This window comes from Pseudophryne corroboree, chromosome 5 (assembly GCF_028390025.1).
Source record: "Pseudophryne corroboree isolate aPseCor3 chromosome 5, aPseCor3.hap2, whole genome shotgun sequence".
Taxonomy (NCBI): domain Eukaryota; kingdom Metazoa; phylum Chordata; class Amphibia; order Anura; family Myobatrachidae; genus Pseudophryne; species Pseudophryne corroboree.
In genome coordinates, this window is record NC_086448.1 from 118,973,549 (window position 1) to 118,997,280 (window position 23,732).

Genomic DNA, 23,732 nt, shown 5'->3' on the forward strand with positions numbered 1-23,732 from the left:
AGTTTACTATGCTGTATTTCGTTTTTTTTTTTAATTCTATTTTATGGATTGTTGCTTAGAGTGGTGCAGTGTGGTTGTTGGGATAGACATACCTAGTAGCATCAATATCTCATGATTATTCTATATGCTAATATAATGCAGTATGTGCATGCTTTACAGAGGGGAGCAAAGATAAACTGAGGGTAACAAGGTTATATAAAGGGGAACATGGTTATACAGAGGGGAACAAGAATATACAGAAGGGAACAAGGTTGAGGTTGGAGCCATGAGCATAAACCCCAGGAAACTCAATTTGGCTGTCCAATTCCAATTTCAAGGACTAAAAAGTGGTGGGATGTTGCAATAAGGAGGTGGACATATCAGGGGTGTAGCCTAAATGCTACTATTTACAAAGCAGTAATGTAGGGAGGAGTACATAAAGGACATTTTAAGGGGATAAGTTTTAATATTGTGTGGCAGAAATGTATCCACATACCAAAAAAAAGGTTCAATACATACAATACATTACAGAAAAAATCAATTTAACAACAAATAATAATAATAATAATTTAAAAACAATATGAAAATCAGCAAAGAAAAACATTAATGCATTTCTGTAAAGAAAAGGTGGTGCAGCTTGTTCCCATTGCCGTATCAGTATTTCTGTAAATGGCTGCGTGGAGTCTTGTACATTTTCAGGAACTAATGTTCATGGCCCTGTAATGGGCACCATAAACAGTCCTTACACTACCGGCACAGTCCAAATAGCTGCAACAGCAGCAGGAAGAGATTCACAATGTCCACGTAAATGTTGAGCGCAGCATAGATATATTCCTCCGGGCTCAGAGAATAGCGGTGTTTTCCACCAGTAATTAGTTGTGTGTCAATAACCAAGTACTGGAAAGGAAACAAAGTTATTATAATGTAGGTGTCGGAAGATATAAAATATGTGTTATATGTGAATAAAAAGACATCTAAATATATTAAAGTTGAACAGTTTTCAATCCAGATTAACATAGTACTTACCATGCCAAATACAAATGTTCCAATGCATGCATATACAATATTCAACCACTGGAAGAAGAAAGACAAAAGTAAAGTCAGAAACCAACAAATACTGCTGATTGTTTTTAAACCACATGTATGAAACCACAGGTATCCTGCTGATGATCCCTTACAAGTCCCAGCATGCAGGGCAGATAGGGACTTTTGGGACGTGGGTGAAGCCATTGCAGGTGCTAGACAAGACAGAACTACAGCTACATATAATATAACCATGTCATATAAGGTTTATGACAATATCCAGATACTCTGTCCTCAGAGGACAATGGTTGAGTTTATCTCCATGGTATCGATTGTATTGCTACAGGTAACATAGCACATCAAAAACAATACCTCCCATAATTCACATTTGAGGAAGTCTCTATAAATATCTGTACTCAGCACATTCATTTGTTTCAATCACAGAAACCAGCCATATAGTGAGCATATAGAATATAATATATCTTCCCAAGGAATTTGAGATGACATAGTCCTGTTCCATGTGCCTATATGCATAAATTCATATTCTGTTAATTGGATTTCATATTAGATTTCCATCATGTTCCATTATAGAAAACTGTGGAATATACTCACTGATATTTTCCTTTTCTTAAATATTCCATGGTAGTCTTTGCAATTGGTGAAGTTCCATGATAAATAGGTAGCAACAGATAGTCTTCAATACACCCCCTGATGGCATACTGTATATTGGAGTTGCTCCTATTTCCCAATGACTCCAAGTGACTTCCCAATTTGACATAGAAGTTTGTTATAAAACAAAACAAAGCCTGCTGCTTTGCAGAGTTGTGTTGCAGAGACCTAAGCCATCTTGACCCTAGAAGTTACCACTGCTCTAGAAGAGTGTGCTCTTAGTACCTCTGGTGTTTCTTGTCCATTTTTCTGTTCTCCATCTAGATATAGCCAGGAAGGGGCATGACCAAATGCAAGGGGCATGACCATAGTTTAAGGAACTCTTCTTGTAGAGGTAATTGTGATTTGAAATACTTCTTTCCTAATACTAATATTGTCTTAGAGAACTTCAGAAATTGGTTTAAAACGGAGAATCCATAAGAACTTTTACCAGCAAACTGAGATCTGTAGGAGTCTATGATCTAATGGATGGACAAATTATTTTTAATGCTTAGAAGAAATTCGGAAGTAACTCTCCTGAAGACAATACAGTCCCTAAAATGTATACCCAATATTGATACTACTATCCTAAGTGTGGATAAAACAACCCAATACTGAGTCCAACCTGCAAAAATTAAGGATAACCTTAATTGAATTTACTCTATGTGCATTATGTTAGATCAGTGATTACAAATTTTAGTTTACAAGATTGGTCTAATTCTTTGGACACTATTATCTAGGCCTCTTATGCGTAGAAAATCTATTTCAATTCATTACTCTTACACACAACCATGGGGGTCATTCCGACCCGATCGCACGCTGCAGTTTTTCGCAGCCGTGTGATCGGGTCCGGAATGCGCATGCGCTGCGGCCGCAATGCGCAGGTGCGCCACTTGCCGCGACGGGGAACGCCAGGCAGCGATTGTTCTAACAAAGATTTCGATCGCAGTGGCGATCGCAAGGTGATTGACAGCAGGAAGGCGTTTTGGGGTGGCAACTGACCGTTTTCTGGGAGTGGAGAGGAAAATGCAGGCGTGTCCAGGCGTTTGCAGGGTGGGTGTCTAACGTCAATTCCGGGACCTGACAGGCTTAAGTGATCGCAGTGGCTGAGTAAGTTCAGAGCTACTCAGAAACTGCACAAGATGTTTTTGTACAGCTCCCCTGCACAAGCGTTCGCACACTTGCACAGCTAAAATACACACTCCCATAGGCGGCGACTATCTGATCGCATGGGCTGCAAAAAGTTGCAGCGTGCGATCAACTCGGAATGACCCCCCATATACTTATAAATTGGCCTTAGTTTGATGGATTGGTCTCATGGTTGCAAAACATTTCCCCACATCACATTGGAGCACCTTCTTAACATATTTTCTCATTCTTTACGCACAATGTCCTCTATGATGTATAGGGAAATATTTTCTGACATATACTATAATAGATACCTATATATACCTATATATAATAGGGTTTTAATAAGTCTCTCTGAATCAGGGGCCTGTTAAAAGTGTCGTACCCTTGATGTCACATATTTACATTGTATGTGGTATTGCCCTCTTAAATTTAATTTTTGGAGACAGGTTAGGGGTTTCTGCACGACCTACCGCCTTAATTATTGCCCCTTAACTGCAGAGTGGGCGATTTTGGGTATTGCTCGTGCCTCAATTAGGTTGTTACAGGGTTGTGAAAAATTAATGTTAATTCTATCAGCGGTTGCCTGCAAATGTGTCCTGTAAAGTGGATCCATGGTGACCCCTCATAAATGTCTTTGTTTAATTCCAAATTGTTTTACGCTTTCTGTATGGACTGACTGGAGGCCACTTTTCACAAAGAGTAGAGTAGAGATTATTTTTCATATCCGGATCAATGCTTTCATTCAACACAATGATATAAAACCAGACAGCTGTTAGGCAATGCTCCCATTACATTGCCCACAACTACATAGTTTGTTTGGAAACCCCCCTTTTTCCTTCTTCTTTTTCTCCTCAGTGCCGGCCGTGCCTACTTTGCATTGGTTATGTATGGACCTACTCATTATGTTTATCCATGTATATTTCACTGTATACTGTTACAGTTTTAATGCAGGAATGTACTATGTCTTTGATTGCTCCTTCCTTAATATATATATATATATATATTTTTTTTTTATTTTTTTTTGTTAAATTTTATTATTTTTTATTATTATTATTATTATTGTTATTATTTTTTAAAGTTGGTGCATTATTATTAGTGAAAGTCCGACCTTGGACATCTGGTTTAGATGATGAGGTAGCGACTCTAATTTTCCTTTGGGCCATCTTTGGGTTATTGGAAACTTTAGATGCTTTAGGAGAAGATGAAGAAGCATTCTTTTTATTTTGAGAGCTGAATGGAGATGGAAGAACAGCAGAAACCAGCAGTGCCCTCCCTCATATTATAACGTCCACTTGACATGTTGAAAGTCCTTACAAGTCGAGGACTTCCTAAAATTATAAATTATTTTCCTGGAATCAGCAGCTTTAGAAACATAAAGGCACAAATGTAATAAGCACCGTTTGGTGCAAAGTATATCCACTAGATCTAAAGCAGCAATGAGTTTCAAGGCAAAATGAACCTGGTTTTGCCTTGAAGCTAATTTCCGCTTTAAATCTAGCTGCTTTACTGTTGTAACCTTATCAGGACTAGCAAATCGGTGTCACAGTTGTCGGTATTTGTTTATCTGTATTGCAGCTGAAACTAGGTGCTTTAATAAGACTTCTGTTCATCTAGATATAACTAGGACCAGAGCAGTACTGGGAATATAAAATGATTCTTGAGACCAGAGACTGGACTTGAATTGAACTGGAATCCACCACGAGACCTTTGAACCAATTTTGGTGACCATACCCTGAATCCTGGAACTTGGAGCTGGAACGACTACTGGAAACTCAGGGAACAAAACAAATAGAACCAAACTGAAACTATATTGGAATCAAGATCTGAGACTAGAGATGGGAAGTTCAGATATATGCATCCCACACCCCAGTGCACAGAGCTGGAAACAGAACCTGAGTCTCAGCACTAGCCCTAGCTACTAGATAACTGGAATGCAGAGACCAAACACCTACACCAATGGTATGCTAGCGGTGGACTGGTCTGATAGCGTAACTAGCAGGAAAGGTGCTAGACAGAAAAATGCAATGCAGAGCAATGTTGAGGACAGATGTGGAATGGCAATGCAGAGTTCTTGCTGAAGGAGAGCCACTGGATGGAGACGTGGAATCCTTGCAAGTTAACAGCAGCAGTAAAAGGGGAACTTGCTGAAGCACCTGTTTGTAGCTGACAGGAGAACTCATAGATTAACAAGAGCATAGAGAAACTGAAGCCCAGAGCCAGGGAGAGTCCTCTTCCTAAGAAGTGAATTGATTTGCCTATAAGTAAGTCACAGAGGCTGGTTTAAACATGGCGCTCTCTGCATCTATTGGTAGCAGTGGTCATGTGAGTGCAGCTCCCACGATCTGATTGGCCTTGTTCACCAACATGCCCATGCAGTCAGGATGTTTGTATACAGTGGAAATGCTGATGCTCAGGAATGCCCCCAACCGGCAGTAGAAGTGCAGGACACTGTGATATGACACCACCGGACAGGATACGTAAGGCTGAGACCTTGATGGCGACAATTGTAGCCTCTTACATTTGGGCCATAGTCTGCTGATACTTTCATTTTGTCTAATACATGGAATGTTGAGACATACTTCAGGTTTCTTAATGCACAGACAGTTTTTCCACATTACTTTGTTGTATGTGAAAATGCTTGGTTTACCCAGTATGTTTCTGATCAGAGCACACTTTGATTTTACTTTTTTTTCTTAGTCTCTTTGGATATACAGGTTGAGTATCCCATATCCAAATATTCCGAAATACGGACTTTTTTGAGTGAGAGTGAGATAGTGAAACCTTTGTTTTCTAATGGCTCAATGTACACAAACTGTGTTTAATACACAAAGTTATTAAAAATATTGTATTAAATGACCTTCAGGCTGTGTGTATAAGGTGTATATGAAATATAAATGAATTGTGTGAATGTAGACACACTTTGTTTAATGCACAAAGTTATAAAAAATATTGGCTAAAATTACCTTCAGGCTGTGTGTATAAGGTGTATATGTAACATAAATGCATTCTGTGTTTAGATTTAGGTCCCATCGCCATGATATCTCATTATGGTATGCAATTATTCCAAAATATGGAAAAATCCCATATCCAAAATACCTCTGGTCCCAAGCATTTTGGATAAGGGAGACTCAACCTGTATTGTAAATGTTGTTAGAGGAAGAATGAGCTGGATGAGATAGACTATTATTTGCAAGCAGTATGAATTTAACATTGAACAACCTAAAGGTAGTTAATCCGTAAACATTACTTATGTTGAGGTCATAAGTCACAAACTTGAAATAGTGGTTTACTTGTGTTGGCTGAGGATCAGCATAATGCCAAATACGACTGACAACACCTTGACAAGGAATAATGTGACACACAAACCATTGTCTTGATTTCTTCTCTAATTTTTACACCTTATACAATTTAAGAATAGTTGTTGTGAGGTTCCCTGATTTTGCCTTTCATCTGTGTTCATGCACTCAAAAGTGACTTGTAATATAAATATGTCATAATTGAGGTTATTCCCAGCAGTCATCTAGTTGAAAAACAGAAAGGTTCAATTTACTAAGTAGAGTGGTGAGAGGTTGGACTTGATGTGACGTTTAAACTTTGTTATATATGTCCTTAAAGATTTTTCCACCTCTCACACTTAGGGGGTAATTCAGACCTGATCGCTGGGCAGCGAGTTTTGCAGCACTGCGATCAGATAGTCGCCGCCTACAGGGGAGTGTATTTTAGCTGTGCAAGGGTGCGATTGCATGTGTAGCTGAGTTTGTGCAGTTTCTGCGCAGTCCAGGACTTACTCAGCCGCTGCGATCACATCAGGCTGTTCAGGACCGGATTTGACGTCAGACACCCTTCCTGCAAACGCTTGGACACGCCTGCGTTTTTCCAAACACTCCCTGAAAACGGTCAGTTGCCACCCACAAATGCCCTCTTCCTGTCAATCTCTTTGCAAACTCCCATATGAATGGATCCTTCGCACAAACCCATCGCTGACCGGCGATCCGCTTTGTAGCTGTCTGTCGGGCCTGCGCATTGCGGTGCATATGCATGCGCAGTTTGGATCTGATCTCCCGCTGTGCGAAAATGCACAGCAGCGATCAAGTCTGAATGACCCCCTTAGTCGCACTTCATGGTTGCAGAACTGCATCCTGAGACATTAGTCATGGAATGCATTGAACACACAATCTAGGTGTAGTTTTATGAGGAAAAGGGTTGTGATTTATTGTTAGTACTCACATAGGACCTGAAGATGGCACCAAGTATTGCGAAAGACACTAACACCAGCAGGAAAACAGATAGACCCCCAGATAAAACGGTGAAATCCCACTAGAGATGAGAGAAATCAGTCAGTTATAACTCCATAACAGGTAAAAATTAATTAATTAATTAACTTTTGAATGAATGAATGAATGACAATAGAATGTAGTAGATTAATTAATATTTACACAGGCAGTTACTCAATATTACAATGTTTTAAGTTGCATTATAAAGGTGAACTACATTCAGTTGGCACATCAAACTGTAATGTGGATTTTCTACAACAGATGGGGCATCCTGTGTGTAGTGCCCCCCCCCCCCCCCAAAAAAAAAAAAAAAAACAGAAAAAAAACCTGTGGAGTGCCATCTCTCCTGCAACGTATTCAGAAAACTGGGTCATGTGAAGATAGACTGACACAGTGCCGGATCTTTTGCTATCTCCTGTGCCATCTATCCATCTACCACTCCATGAAGTAGCAAATATAGGGGGGAGGGCACCGCACTATGCATCTCTCCTGAGTGCAGGGTGTGCAATGCGGGGCTGTCTTTGACCCATGGACCTGTGTACACAGACACAATGCACCCATTCTAGGCTCACCGCTGCATCACTGGCAGTAATATAATTTTGTGATCACTGGTTACAGTACTAGCAATGTCAGTTCTCTTGCCATGTAATGTATATACTGTATTGTCACACTTATACTCTTACCTTTGTCTGAAAAGCAAAAAGTGTCAGACCCAGTGTGACGAGTATGGTGGCTCCAGTAGCCCACATCACAGCATCAGCATCAAAGAGCCTGGGGAGAAATTGTGGATAATCTGAAAACAACTGTACAACTTTATTTATAGGTTCTCTGTTTTATTCTCTAACAGAAGACAAAGTAAAGGGGCTTACACATTCGGACGTAATTGTTTCTTGGTTTCTACATACCCTCATTCAACACTTTATTTTCTGTTGGTGACCTTGCTCCTTTTACTATCTAACTGGCACTCTTATATCCTGCTTACCTCTATTCCTCTCCTAATCCTGACTCTAGGTAACCTCTAAGTTTCCTAGTAGTAACTCTAACCATGATTATACCCTAATAAGAAATTAGGAAAATAACATATACATGGTATGTCAAAATATTTTTAGACACTCCTTTGACTGTAATGACCTGTTAAGGGTTGGAAGAGGGGAATTATTCCAAGAACACTGTGATTTATATAGGAATAAGCATCAAAGCAAAACTTATTACAGGTTGAGTATCCCATATCCAAATATTCCGAAATACGGAATATTCCGAATTACGGAACTTTTTTCGTGAGAGTGAGATAGTGAAACCTTTGTTTTCTGAAGCTCAATGTCCACAAACTTTGTTTAATACACAAAGTCATTAAAAAATATTGTATTAAATGACCTTCAGGCTGTGTGTACAAGGTGTATATGAAACATAAATGAATTGTGTGAATGTACACACACTTTGTTTAATGCACAAAGTTATTAAAAATATTGGCTAAAATGACCTTCAGGCTGTGTGTATAAGGTGTATATGAAACATAAATGCATTATGTGCTTAGACTTGGGTCCCATCGCCATGATATCTCATTATGGTATGCAATTATTCCAAAATACGGAAAAATCCGATATCCAAAATTCTTCCGGTCCCAAGCATTTTGGATAAGGGATACTTAACCTGTATATATACAAGATACATTGGGGGAGATTTTTCAAGACCTAGAGAGAGAGATGAAGTGGAGAAGTTGCCCAAAGCAACCAATCTGTCATTTATTTAGCACAGTCTTTGAAATGACAGAAGTTGATTGGTATCTTTAGGAAACTACTCCACTTTATCTCTCTCCAATGAATGATATATCTCACCTATAATCAGTATGCCTAGTAACATGACAAGTGTCAAGTATAGATAACAACAATAGTAAGAAGAGAGAGATCTCTGAACATGCAACAAAATATATCAATGCCTCATATGTCTATGCTCTTAATATAATACTCTGTTGGTTGGATCTAATATTATATGACTATTATGGACCAAAAGATAAATATCCATTTACATAATTTTTGAAATGAAACGTGTTTGAAATACAGGGACCATAAAATCCAGTCATAGAACTGAATAGCATACCACATTACTCTTCTAGTGACCTCACAGGATGGTTTTGGTTAAAGAAGAGAACACTTTAAATAAAATTAAAATAGGGGGGCGTGGCCTGGATCTGGCTCTGTGTGGACGTGCACTATTAGAGCTCCTGTTGCCAGAGGCCTGTTTTATATTAAATAATTGGCCCCTGCGGCTTATGTTACCCTGCGCTGTCCCACCCGTGGCCCTGCTTGGCATGTGGGTCCCGGGGAGGCCCCCTGTGACTGTTTCCGACCGAGGCCTACCATCCTTGCTGAGACCGGGGCCTTGAGTTTGGCGCCTCCCCGGCCGTGAGCTCCAAGAAAGTGCTGGAGCCGGACCGGGATCTGCGGTGGCTTCCTCCTGCCCCTGACGAGGTTCCCCAGCTGTATCTCACCTGCTCTAAGGCTCCGGGACCGGCGGTGAGACCCTCGTCTGCCCTCCTGAGCCGCGGCTACGGCATGTCTCCGTCTGCCCCTCTCCTCCCGGCGGCCATCTTCTTTCACCCGACCTCCTCTTCGGCTGCTCCGTCCCGCTCCGGCGGGCGCCGGCTGCGCCCTTATCCACCCCGGATCACCTAGACGCCCTCCCGTGGAGTAGCGGAGGGGCCTGCTGCCTTCCTGGATGCTCCGGCCGACCGCGGCCTACATGAGAACCGGGAGCCGCGGCCTAGATTTGTGCCTCCTCCCCGCCGGAAGTGCCCTATTGGAGTGGAATCCCGGAGCTGGCCTTTCTCCGGCCTGCCTGCACTCCTGGGTGGCCAACATCATCTACTGGCCCCTCTCTTGCCTGCTGCCCCCTGCACTCTGCTACTGGGGAGTCCCTGGAGGGAAGCCTTGCCTTATTAGTGCAGCCTTGTCTCCTATCACCTCGGGTGCAGTGCTGCTGGATCCTGGCTGTGTGTCTGACCTCTCACCCCTCTCTCCCGGCTGGGAGCCTACCGACTGGGTGCTACAGGCCGTAGATGATCCTCTGCCTGGCCCTGTGTGACACCGATCTTCTGATGTAGTTCAGACCGTTTGTCCGCCACCACCCTTGTTCTTTATGCTTACCTAACTCTCCGTCATATATTCTACGAGATCCTGCACTCCTTTATCATCGTAATCCCGCCTATGGAATCTCATTCCATTAGAATGCCTCCGAAAAAGGTTAAAGGGGTGCTGTCTCCCAGAATATATTTTCCACCTCAGAAAGCGGCCCCTACTGCCTCTTCTATACGGAAGTCCCAGAGTGCCGCTTCTGCACAGGATACCCCCTGCAGCCCTGCCTCTATGCCGGGGTTTGATCCTGACTCTGATGCCCCTCTCACGGTCAAAACTCTGTACCAGGCCCTTTCAGCGTTCAAGTCTGAGTTGACTCAAGATCTCACGGCCGCAGTTCGGGAGGTGAAGACGGAGCTGCACGCTATAGGAGACCGTACGGACCATTTAGAACGGAAAGTAGAGGAACTGGTCTCGTCCCATAATGACCTTATAGCGGCCCACGATCAGCAGCAAAATGACCTTGAGGCGTTTAAACTCAAGATGGCAGATATAGAGGACAGATCCCGGCGCAATAATATAAAGATCCGAGGCATTCCAGACTCAGTGCGGAATTCCGAGTTGGAGGATTATGCTACCGCGTGTTCCGGAAACTTCTGCCTGGAGCCGACACCAGAGAGCTGCTTATAGACAGGATTCATAGACTGCCTAAACCACGCTCTGTTGCTCCCTCACTCCCGAGAGATATGCTCATGAGAGTGCATTTTTTCACAACTAAAGAACGCATCCTGAAAGCGGCTAGGGAGGCGGGTGACTCCGAATCGGATGTGCTTGGCGGATTACAACTTTTTCCGGATTTCTCTGCACTGACTTTGGCCAAACGACAATCATTCCTTCCTATAACTTTGGCACTTCGCGATCAAAACATCACTTATAGATGGGGTTTTCCGGTGAAGCTCGTCATCTCGCATGAAAACAAGTTCTACACAGTGACTTCATTGGAGGCTGGAGTCAAATTGCTGGCGGAGTGGGATATCTCTGTCACGCTGCCTCCTGGATCCAAGAAGCAGCCAACTCTTCAATCGGAATGGTCCACAGCCTGATGTCGACTCCTTCAGCTTTGGCTTTCATTTTGAACTTTGTCCTTTACCGCTGTCATAGAAGGGACTCAGTCATTCTCCATGTTGAGGTCACGTGAGTTGTCCTGCTCGTAGTTGTGCTAATGGAGTCCCATCTCCTTGTTTATATCTTAGACTATATGTATCTGATTTCGGTTCTAATTTGTACTGTTGGTAGGCATATTTGTTCCTGCTTTCTATTTTTTTTTTCCTCTCTTCCTGTTCAGGTTCAAGGATGGTGGCGCTAGGCCACATGTTCCCCCCTGGTAATACACTACTGCATTTTTTTGTTTTCCTTGCTGTAGTTATGTCGACCCGATGTACTGGGTCGATTTGGTTTGTACCTTTCCTTTTCCCTCCCATTGTCCTTCCTTTTCCTCCCCACCCCCTATATTATGATGTAGGTATTCACTGTTTGAGACAAGTTTATCTGTGTATGTGTCAAGGTCATTCACTGCCCACAACATCCATTAGTTTGCCCCGATGGTTCAGGTTCTATCCATGAATGTTAAGGGGCTGAATTCCCCTAATAAGAGAAGGCTGGCTTTGGGTTATTTTGCTAGGTATAAAGCGGATATTGTCACGTTGCAGGAGACACACTTTTCATCTGCAGCGCCCCCTATTTTTAAAGACCGCAGATTCCCTTTGGGTTATTTTGCTAATGGCCCCTTTAAGAGGAACGGTGTGGCCATACTGTTTAGGAATTCCATCTCCTTTACTTTGCATTCTCAGATAGCCGATAAAAATGGGCGGTATCTCATATTGAGCGGCCTTTTAAATGATAGGCCAGTTACTCTAGTCTCAGCTTATGCCCCGAATTCAAACCAAGTCGCTTTTATCCGTAAGTTGTGTGTGGCCATTCAGAAGATTCGTAAGGGCTCCCTTCTTCTCACGGGGGATTTTAATTTAGTCCTTGACCCTAAATTGGACAGGTCTCCCAGGCCCTCTCCCTCCTCTTCAGCCTCCCCCAACGCCCCCCTCCTCAGCCTTTCGTAATCTCTTAGCTGAATTTGACCTCTATGATATTTGGCGAGTGCAAAACCCCACTGGTCGGGAGTACACTTACTATTCCCCCGTCCACAATTTTTACTCCCGTATTGATTTTATGTTTTCGGATAAATGGACCCTTCAGTTTGCCAGATCCATGGACATTCTCCCTATAACTTGGTCAGACTACGCCCCGCTGACTCTTAAATGGGATGTTGCTAGTCAGCATTCTCCCTCCCACCCTTGGAGACTCTCTCCTCACTTGCTGTCTAATCCAGTCTCAAAAAAAATCATAGTTGACAGTATCTCGTCCTATATGGAATTTAATTCCCCTTCGGACACGTCCACCCTGAAATTTTGGTGCGCACTTAAGGCCGTTATCAGGGGGGCAGCAATTCAGGCAGGAGCGCAGCTTAAAAAACTTAATCGACAATGCCAGGCCGATTTGGAGCTTAAGTTGAAGGACTTAGAGGACAAAAATCAATCTAGGCCTACGAAAACCCTACAGAGGGAGCTAGCCGACACTAGGTCCCAACTCCAGAAATTACTTATGGCGCGCACCCAGGCCTCACTAAATAGGATGCGTCAGAAATTTTATCTAGCGGGGAACAGGCAGGGGAAAATGCTTGCCCGCAAGATCAGAGCGCAGCACGCTCGGAATAGAATCAGGCTTATTGTGTCCCCTGCAGGCGCCAAAATTTCTAACCCGAGGGAGATATCGAATCAGTTTGCCAACTTCTACTCCCAACTTTATAATCTCTCGACTGATCCCTCTACCCCTCAGCCCACTCCCTCTTCTATCAACTCCTTCTTAGCTGATATAAGCCTCCCAACTATTTCAGATGATCAATTAGCATTACTGAATGCCCCTTGGTCCTTATTGGAAATCCTGCAGGTGATCAAGTCCCTACCACGGGGTAAAGCGCCGGGCCCCGATGGCTTTATTAATGACTTCTATGTTTCGCTCCAAGACCTCCCAGCTCCCTCTCTAGTGACAGTTTACAATGACGTTACCTCTCGAGGTACCCTCCCTGAGGAGATGCTCGAGGCGCGTATTGTCGCGATCCCCAAACCAGGCAAAGATTTGACCTCTTGTCAAAATTATCGTCCCATTGCGCTATTGAACGGGGACATTAAAATATATGCTAAATTAATAGCCTCTCGTTTGAATGCCCTACTCCCCTCCCTGATACATCCGGATCAGGTCGGCTTTATCCCGGGTAGACAAGCGTCTGATAATACACGCAGGGTTTTTAACCTTGTAGATTTCCTGTCCCCTAAGCACGGTCTCCTTCTGCTGTCTTTGGACGCAGAAAAGACCTTTGACCGCTTAAACTGGTCTTACATGCGAGACGTTCTATTAAAATTTGGCCTGCGCAATCGCATCCTTTCTTCGATATTAGCCTTGTATAGCTCCCCGTCGGCCCGGGTCTTCAGTAATGGTTTTTTATCCTCCTCTTTTCCAATTTCCAATGGCACCCGCCAGGGCTGTCCTCTCTCCCCTCTCATTTTTGTCCTGGCCATTGAGCCTTTGGCAGCTAAGCTCCGAGCGGACCCGCAGTTCCCTGGACTGCGATTAGGCTCCTCTCTTCACAAGCTCTGTCTGTTCGCGGACGATGTTCTTTTATTTGTAACTGACCCTTGCACTACACTCCCTCATCTACACAATACTTTAGATATGTACTCTGCAGCATCCTATTATAAATTAAACGCCTCTAAGACCGATGCTTTGCCCATTAATCTCACCCATTCCTTGACCCTCTTACGCGCTAAGTACCCTTATAATTGGCAAACATCCTCGATACGATATTTAGGTATTTTCATCCCCCCGTCTACCTCTTCTGTTTTTGAGGTTAATCTTCCCTCTCTGTTGTCCTCCCTACAGCTGTTCACCAAATCATGGCTCAATTATGAAATTTCATGGCTGGGGCGTCTGGCCGCTTTTAAAATGTCGTTGCTCCCCAAATTAATGTTCCTGTTCCGTACTATCCCTTTTATCTTCCCAAAGAAATATCTAGATAAGGCCACTGCAATTCTTACCAATTATATATGGTCTTCGCGCCCGCCTAAACTCGCTCGCCCGAGGATGTCTCTGCCGAGGAGTGCCGGCGGCCTGGCTATGCCTAATCTTTCACTGTACCAGGAAGCCTGCCTTTTGGCTCAGATTAAGATATTCTGTAGAGATATGCGTCCGGGGTGGACGTGTCTGGAGGAGACGGCTTGTCCCCGTTTTCCCCTGAAAATTCTCTTCTGGCTGCCCAAATCCCTGCGCCCACAGGGCTTAAACCTCCTTCCCTCTACCCGTGCTACGCTACAGGCCTGGGACAGGTTGACTATGTCCATGTCCCCCTCTTATCATAATATGTCTTTAGTATCATTACGAGCTGTGGCCGTCCTAGTCCCTAATCTTAATCTGGCAAACTGGAGTTCCCGGGGGATGGGGGTCCTGGGAGATTTGTTTAATGGGTCTGTGCTCGCCTCATTTTCTGATATTCAGGGACACTTCTCTTTGCCTAACTCTGAGAGGCTTCGATACTACCAAATCCAGCACTGGTGGAATAGCCTCCACCTTACTCTCACTCCACCACCCCCTGTTATAGCACATGCCATAGGCCGACTTTTTACTGCTACTTCTAAGGGGGAAATTTCCTTCTGGTATAGAGCATTACTGTCACTAATCCCCGTTTCAAAATCCAGAGCACAAATCAGGTGGGAGGCGGATATTGGCTGTACTCTCCATGATTCCCAATGGCAGCACATCTTTTTGTCGTCTTTTACTATGTCTAAATGTCTGAATCACTCCGAAATGCATGTCAAATTACTACATAGATTATACCTCACACCTGATAGGTTGCATACGATTTGGCCTGCATGTTCGAAGTTTTGTTGGCGTCTCTGCGGAGAGGTGGGCCACCTCTTTCATATTTTTTGGACATGTTCCTATATTCTAGTGTACTGGGTGGAGGTATTTGGGCTTATCAATAAAGTTCTGAATCTTGATTTGTCCCCTTCCCCCCTTATAGCTTTATTGAATGTATACCCGCGATCCGTGGGTGACCATTTACATTATGTTTTAGGACATATCTGCCTCGCTGCAGGTGCGGCCTTAGCCCAAAACTGGAAGCAACCCACATCACCTCCCATATTGAAGGTTATACACAAAATACAGCTGCACTTTTTGATGGAGACTGAGTACATCCCATACTCCTTCTCCGCTAAATCGCCTCTGGTCCGTTGGATGCCCTGGCATCTGTTTATCACGGAAGGTGAGGGCGCTACACTGATACTACGTTCCTCTTCCTCAGACTTGCATTCTCCTGACCTTTCGGCTGATGAGGTCCCCCCCCTCCCTAAGACTGAGATGGCCTTCTCTCTAGTGCTGTATATATAATATGCCCATTGCCGCCTTTTTCTCCCCTTTTCTTCTGTTTTTCTTCTCCTTTTTTACCATCTTCCATTATTTTAGGTTCACTGCAAGTTCTTTGATGTACTTGTTTGATTGACTTTGAACTGTTTGTACATGTTTGCCATTATGTTGTCTCCTGTATTCATGTACCTATCCCCCCCCCCTTTTTTTCCTTCTGTACCCCTGTTTTGCATCACAAAAATTCAATAAAAAACTATTGATGATAAAATGAAAATAGTTGAAAGCTGTGAGCTTTTTTGGGGGGTGGCGGGTGGTGCTTCTCAGTCTACTACTCAAAATCTGTCCTCATTCTAGCTATCCCCCAGGGAGCAGTTGCATGAGAATTATGTAAGCTTTCTGTCTTTATTTCTGTCTCGACACTGAGGAAGCCGCCGATGTAATCAAAGGCGGAGAAACACGTCTGTCGTTATTATTCCCCATACAGGAATCAACAGTTGAGTTATCAGCGGGCCGGCCGGCCACAGGCACAAGAAACCCCACTGCTATTTGGGGAGGATACGCCGCAGAAAGAACCCGGAGGCTCCAGATAAGGCTACCATTAGCCGGGAGGGGTTGCTCTCAGGACACTGCACAGGCAATGTATCACATCTTGAATAAGTGAACGTTACAAATTGCTTTATAAGAGGCTTTTTAATCATGTATGATCTGCACAGCTAAACGGCAGAAGCCCTATTATGCACAAAGCAAGTCTAAGTGACTAATCAAGTACGGGTGAAAAAGTTTGCCTGGGACTAAGGAATTATAATAATGCATACTTGGATGAAATACTAACACCTTAGAAGGAAAACCTACATGGTCGTATACTATTAATTAAAGAGCACTGGACACTTTATTTCCGTTTGAAATTACCTCAGTGATATTGCTAATATTGCATGAGAGGGTTCTAAAAAAGTTCATTTAAAAGTATATGAACGGATAGTATATTAGCCACGTGAATTGGAGTGGAAAGATATATTCTTATTAGTATCATACCAATCATATTTTATGTAGTAATATTTTTATGTGATGCTGGCCGGTATCAAGTACTTTTATATGTATATGTATATATGTGCAGAAAGTTATTTTATGTGAAAATAAATATCCACATCAGATTGATTTGCGCAGTCCCAGCCTTTTGGTTTATGTAAGCTTTCTGTCTTTATTTCTGTTTAAGAAATTGTTTTAGAATTGTGTTTCTGTAATTTCGTATCCTTTTTTTAATAAAATAATCAATGTGACTTTCTTCATCATATTAAAAACCATTAAATAACATTCTGTTTTTGTGTTAATTACAATTACCGTGACTGATACGCTTAGTTGTTTATAATGCTAAGTTTCATGCAGGTTGGATTTACAATGGGGGTCATTCCGAGTTGATCGCTCGCTAGGTGCTTTTAGCAGCCGTGCAAACGCTAAGCCGCCGCCCTCTGGGAGTGTATCTTAGCTTAGCAGAAGTGCGAATGAAAGGATCGCAGAGCGGCTACAAAATAATTTTGTGCAGCTTCTGAGTAGCTTCAGACCTACTCCTAGCTTGCGATCACTGCAGACTGTTTAGTTCCTGTTTTGATGTCACGAACACGCCCTGCGTTAGGCCAGCCACGCCCGCATTTTCCCAGGCATGCCCGCATTTGTATCTGACACGCCTGCGTTTTAACACACACTCCCCGAAAACGGTCAGTTACCACCCAGAAAAACCCACTTCCTGTCAATCACTCTGCGGCCAGCAGTGCGACTGAAAAGCGTAGCTAGACCTTGTGTGAAACTGCATCGGCTGTTGTGAAAGTACGTCCCGCGTGCGCACTGCGCCGCATATGCATGCGCAGAAGTGCCGCTTTTCTACCTAATCGCTGCGCTGCGAACGAAAACAGCTAGTAAACAACTCGGAATGACCACCTATAACTCTTATTAAATCAAATGGAGTGTTAGTTTGGAACCAAATCTTATTGGTGGCAGAACAGAGTTGTTAATAATGAGTGGTAGATCTAAATTTGGGTGAGTTTAATACTTTTTAGCCAAACCAGTCGGTTATGCTTTGATTAAACTTTCCTTGATTAACCCCTTTAAGCCCACAACCCACAAACATATGTTTTCTAGTTAAGGAATACTAAGGTGACATCTGAAACTATAACATTCAACTGCAACCAGTGTGATTCCTGACAGAACAGTCATCTAATTACAACTTGAATAATAAGTTGTTTGTCAAACTTACGCTGCAAGTGATCCCAGTAGACAACCTTCAAGCAACGTCTATAAGAAACAGATAAGCATTGTGTATTTTGTTAGCATCATATACTATTCATTAAATATTTCTAAACTCCACATAAAATAATATACAGGTTGAGTATCCCATATCCAAATATTCCGAAATACGGAATATTCCGAAATACGGACTTTTTTGAGTGAGTGTGAGATAGTGAAACCTTTGTTTTTTGATGGCTCAATGTACATAAACTTTGTTTAATACACAAAGTTATTAAAAATATTGTATTAAATGACCTTCAGGCTGTGTGTATAAGGTGTATATGAAACATAAATGAATTATGTGAATATACACACACTTTGTTTAATGCACAAAGTTATAAAAAATATTGGCTAAAATGACCTTCAGGCTGTGTGTATAAGGTGTATATGTAACATAAATGCATTCTGTGCTTAGATTTAGGTCCCATCGCCATGATATCTCATTATGGTATGCAATTATTCCAAAATACGGAAAAATCCCATATCCAAAATACCTCTGGTCCCAAGCATTTTGGATAAGGGATACTCAACCTGTAATTCTTCACTCCTAATACGGTAAGAATCTGGATTTTAGGAAAATAAACGTCTAATTCAGTGGTTCTCAAACTGGTTGCTGTGGCACCCTGGAGTGTCTTCAAATCAAATTATGGCCAATGTAATAGGCAAAACCAGTGATAGTGGATGTCACTCATAAAATATGTGGACAAACAAGTGAATCCTGTCTGTCACCACACAACTGAACCTAAGGACAACATATAAACACAATTTACTTAATTTAAGAGTTCTTTATAATTTCCTCAATAAGAAACTTTTGATCTAGGGGTGCTGTGAAAATAATTCTGATACTCCAGGTAGCCGTGATTTAAAAAAGTTTGGGAATCAGTGGTCTAACAGAAACATAAATAGCAGGACTTGGAAACATGATTGCCCTTCCTTACCATGTAAACTAAACTCAGGCAAATATAAAAGACAAAAATGAAAAGTTATGGATGTATCATTGGGGGTGATTCAGACCTGATTGCTAGGCTGCTAAAATTGTAGCCCTGCAATCAAATAGTCACCACCCAAGGGGAGTGTATATTCTCTGTGCAAGTGTGTGATCACATGTGTACGCCGAGCTGCTAAAAGTCCCTCAGTCAGCGGCAGTGGTGCAAGTAGAAATATTTTCTTAGTGGTACTGAGTGTCAAAAAAATGGGCGTGGTCACGTGTTGTGAGTGGGCGTGGCCACATGCTTCTATTGGGAGTGGCTACATGACACTAGCGGCTGGGCTAAACATATTTAGTAATGCCTCCAGTATAATAGAAATATATAGTAATGCCCCCAATTTAATAACAATATATAGTAATGCCTCCATTATAACAGGAAAATACAGCCACTGTCGCACTCTCAGTAACCCTGACAAAGTGGGAGGAGCCGTCATGCTGCCAAGTCTTGTTGCTTTGTTGCACATTATAATTATGGTAATGGAAAATTGTGTGGCAGGTGGTACTGAGTACCCGCTGCCAAATTCTTATGGGTACTCTGTATCCGAGCGTACCTGCATACTTGCACCGCTGGTCAGCGGATGGCTGCAAATCCATTCCTACCTCACCTACCAGTGAATGATTTGCCCTGTGTGTGCAGTCTGTGCGCAGCCCAGGACTTACACCTCCGGTGTGATGAGAAGAGGCTTATCGGGGCCGGAGCTGATGTGACACACATGCTTTGGCACGCCTGCGTTTTCCCTGACACTCCCAGAAAATGGTCAGTTACCACCCACAAACAGTTTCCTCCTGTCAATCAGCATGTGAATGGCTGTGCGATTAGAATTTTCGCACCAGCCTGTCGCTGACCGGCGATGCCTGTTGTTGTTTGCCGACGCGCGGTGCATACACATGTGCAGTTAATAGCTGATCGCCCGCTGTGCAGCACAGCAGCAATCAGGTCTGAATCAGAGCCATTGTTCTTTTGTAAAGATAGTAAGCTGGGCTCTGCATCACCCCCTACGGGCTGCAACATAGAATGTTACCTGCCTCTATTGCTGTATAGCTGATAAATGTGTTTTGCTGGAACAATGAACAACAAACTTTGTAAATTATCCTGTTCTATTAGATTTTTGTTAATGCTGAAAATGTTACAGGTTACAATGGTTTAATGATGACATAACTGCTCCCAACACTCCACTTACAAATATTCCAAGGAGAATAAAGTTTAATGGAACTTTCCGACGTGCTTCGTTACAACAGGCAAGCACCATCACCAGGATAAAGGTACAAGGTCTGAAAGAAAGAACACGGATCTGAATAGTAATTAGCCTAATAATCATAGTGATTATACTAAGAAAACAGAACCAATCATTAAGTATGTGTCACATTTGCCTTTATATTTGAATAGTAAATACTGCACAGTAATAAATAACCCCAGAGAATAAAGATCATATTTACTACTGTTCTGTTTGGATGAAAACCAATTGGAACTTAAGGGGAAACACATATGGCCTGATTCATAAATGTATGCTATGCCGATGTTTTTGCAATTGAGTGATTATCGGTGGTCTGTGCAAGTGTCACATGCGCTGTGACTGAATTAAGATTACGGTTGCAGTGAGGATTCATTCACAAGTAATTGACATGGAGCTGATTTTTGTGGGAGGTAACAAGTACTAGTGGCAAAAATGCCGGCATGTCTGGACCGTCATCAGCGTGTGTATCAGTCACCAACTGTGATCCAGTACACAGGAAACATGTTTCCGGCATCTCAGTTGTAGCGCCCATTCTGAGCTACCACAAACTCACTCGGGGAGTTGATGTTTCCTGGATCTGAGTGATGCTGAGAGTGTGTACACAGTTGCGGGCAGCTGCAACGGCTCTGGTGGTGGGCGACTGAATACAAATCCTGCCGGCTGTTACATTGGCATATTTTCGCACAACCTCTGAGCCAAAGATTGTATCTGCGGCAGAATTAGCATGCAATTATGAATCAGTCCAGTAGATTGTAAGCTCCTCAGGTGCAGGCACTTTCTTCCTTTTGTATCAGCACATAGGGCCCGATTCAGAGGTGGACATAGTGGCAATGTCGCACACAGGCGGCCAATGTTTTAGGTCTGTGCCAGGGCCAGATTAACAATGGGGCGGATGAAGCTGCAGCTCCAGGCCCCCATTGAAAACTGGCCCACAGGATTCCCTGAAGTGCAGCCAGTGTTGATAGGAAAACAAATCCTGTCACCACCAACAGCTCACTCACCTCCTGGCTGCCCATTCACCCTTACCCCAGTCTGGCTGGCCGAAGTCCTGACCACCCCACAGCCTGTCTGAAACTAGTCTGCCCCAATGCTCTCTGTATCATATGGCAGTCACTGTGAAACTCTCTGTATCATATGGTGGTTACTGCGATTCTCTCTGTATTATAACATGTAACAGCAATGCTTTCTATCATGTGGCAGTCTGTATTATATGGTGGTCACAATTTTTTTATTGTTATAACTATATTAAGTGGTTGAAGGTACGCACTAGCTATGACTTCCATGGAGATAGCCACACACCCTATGTAGACCACACCCACACCACACTGGTCACACTCCAACATCACTAATACAAACTCTTGAAAAGGCACACAATAGGCCCTTCATAAATGTCAGCTCCAGGCCCATGTTGACCTTAATCTGGCACTGGTCTGTGTATGTATCCAAGTAGCACTGCACATACATCCCAGTGGTTATTTATTAGAGGCGCAGAACAAATTTGGAAACAGGAAGAGTGAATTTCAGAGGGTGTTCCTGGGAGGTAACGGGGAGGGGCTAGCCAGATGCGGAAGTGTTACGGGTATGTCGCAGACAGTGGGTGTGTCTATAGATGCAGAACCGCTCTCACAGCATGCCATGTACATATGGAGAAACTGTGCCTGCGATAGGGCTGATACATATTTTGATGGTGTGACCAATGGTGTGACTACAGATACACCACAAGTGGGTACCTTAAATTGAACAGAATCGGTCTCGGCATTTGCATAAAGACGCAGCCACGGCAAAAGACATATCTATGGCCTTTGTCTGCACCCAACTCCGAATCGGCCCCATAATGGGATATATTTATGAAAATTGGTGCACATGAGGAAGATCCATGGATATGCAGCTGCTATTGAACAGGGCCATATGCCACCCAATTTCAAGCTTGGTAATCGAAAGTGTCTCCAATCTTGTACAGGCCTGATTTAGAGTCAAGTGCAAAGTGTCTGCAAGTGCGTACGAGTTACGGGAGCCAGATTTGCTACATTATGCTAATGCAAGTATTGATGTCACTTCCTGTGCATGGTCGCACCACCGTTTTTCTGCCTGCAGGCATAACCTTTAGTATCGGCACGGATGTCAGCCCTGCCCTGGGTGCAAAAGATCCACCGACCTGAATCAGACGACCTATCTCAGTGCACACACCTCAGACTACTACGTGGGTCTGGCTAAACGCTCACAACTCTCCCATGAAATGGATATTTTCTGTGCATTCACAAGGTAGCCGCTCATTTGCAGCCCAGAAATGCTCATTTCATACAAGGAGTGATCCAGCCTCCTGTATTCACTAAATGTGTAAGCATAGTGTGGCACATGTACAGTCTGCAAACATTGGCCGTTTGTGCTTGCTTTTGTGCTTGCCCTGACTGAGAATCAGGCCCCAAATTTACTGCTGTTCCATATGATTTTGAAGATGATGATTTTTATTCTATAATAAAAATACGTGAAAAATCATAGTACATACTGTATGATTTTTCTTTCATGGTGTATTGATCTCATTGGGGCTGAATCAGAGGTGGAAGCAGAAACGCCCCACTGCTGCATCTATTGGTGGTCGCCCTTCTGCGACATTCTGCAATTCAGTAACGTGCGGTCAGGGCAGGGACGTGCGGTGAGCTAAATGGCTCCGGAGGCACTGGCTAACCCCAGAGCCAGAATTCCATGCAATATATAAGCCAAAGGGTACATCTGGGCATTATACACAGGTGCAGCAGTATAAACTCCTGGAAATTTGGTGAGTTTTGATCAGAGATGATCGAAAAAGATAGACAGGTGAGGCACGGCCTCACCTGCCATAGACTTTTTACACCAGAGTTTGGGTTATAAAAATTATTAGAATAATGCAGAGAAGATATTTCAAACATATTATTTGTATTTTTCATATACTTTATTCAATCAAAACTCTGGTTTAAACGGAAGTATGACAGGAAAGGCTCTGCCTCACCTGCCTCACCCCACCGCACATCACTGCGGTCAGGGTAGGCAGAGCCTCGCCTGTCATACTACAGTACTCTCCTAAGTTTCTTTTTTTTTTTTTCAACATTAAGGGGTCTATTTACTAAGCCTTGGATGGAGATAATGTCGCTGGAGATAAAGTATCAGCTCATCGGCTCCTAAATGCCAAGCCACAGGATGTGTTTGAAAAATGACAGTTAGGAGCTGATTGGCTGGTACTTTATCTCCAGCGACTTTATCTCCATCCAAGGCTTAGTAAATAGACCCCTTAATCTTTATTAAGATTATTCATAAAAAACAGGGATACAGAAAAGAAAATAGGGGGTAATAAAACAAAAGAAAAATATAAAGAAAAAAGGGGGACAGGTTATCCAACAACATCAAACGAATACAGTAAATGTTTCGTATAAGTCAAATAACATCTTAACTGCTAAGTTTTGACTATAAAAATGATTAAAATAATACAAAGATGATATTTAGATCTTATAAATGTCATCTTTGTATTATTCATATCACCATTGAATTATTATAATCATTTTTACAGCAAAAACCCAACGCCAAATCCTATGTGTGTGTGTAAATTTGACTCAGATACTAGCCGGAACCTCCCCAGTCATTGAACTCACCTCACTGA

General features: G+C 42.9%; 1 protein-coding gene across 2 annotated transcripts in view; it reads right to left on the reverse strand.

The window, feature by feature from the left end:
* Positions 1-421: 421 nt before the first annotated feature.
* Positions 422-23,732, reverse strand: part of LOC134928840 (protein lifeguard 2-like) — a 64,417-nt gene continuing 41,106 nt past the window's right edge. The window contains exons 5-10 of one of the 2 annotated variants that reach the window (XM_063924804.1): positions 20,048-20,138; positions 17,847-17,884; positions 7,739-7,826; positions 7,009-7,098; positions 1,006-1,053; positions 422-876 (exon numbers count right to left, since the gene is read on the reverse strand). In XM_063924804.1, the coding sequence (XP_063780874.1) occupies positions 727-876; positions 1,006-1,053; positions 7,009-7,098; positions 7,739-7,826; positions 17,847-17,884; positions 20,048-20,138 (505 nt within the window). In that variant the 3' untranslated portion in view covers positions 422-726. The remainder of the gene's footprint in view (positions 877-1,005; positions 1,054-7,008; positions 7,099-7,738; positions 7,827-17,846; positions 17,885-20,047; positions 20,139-23,732) is intronic. The other variant, XM_063924805.1, reaches the window with a different exon arrangement.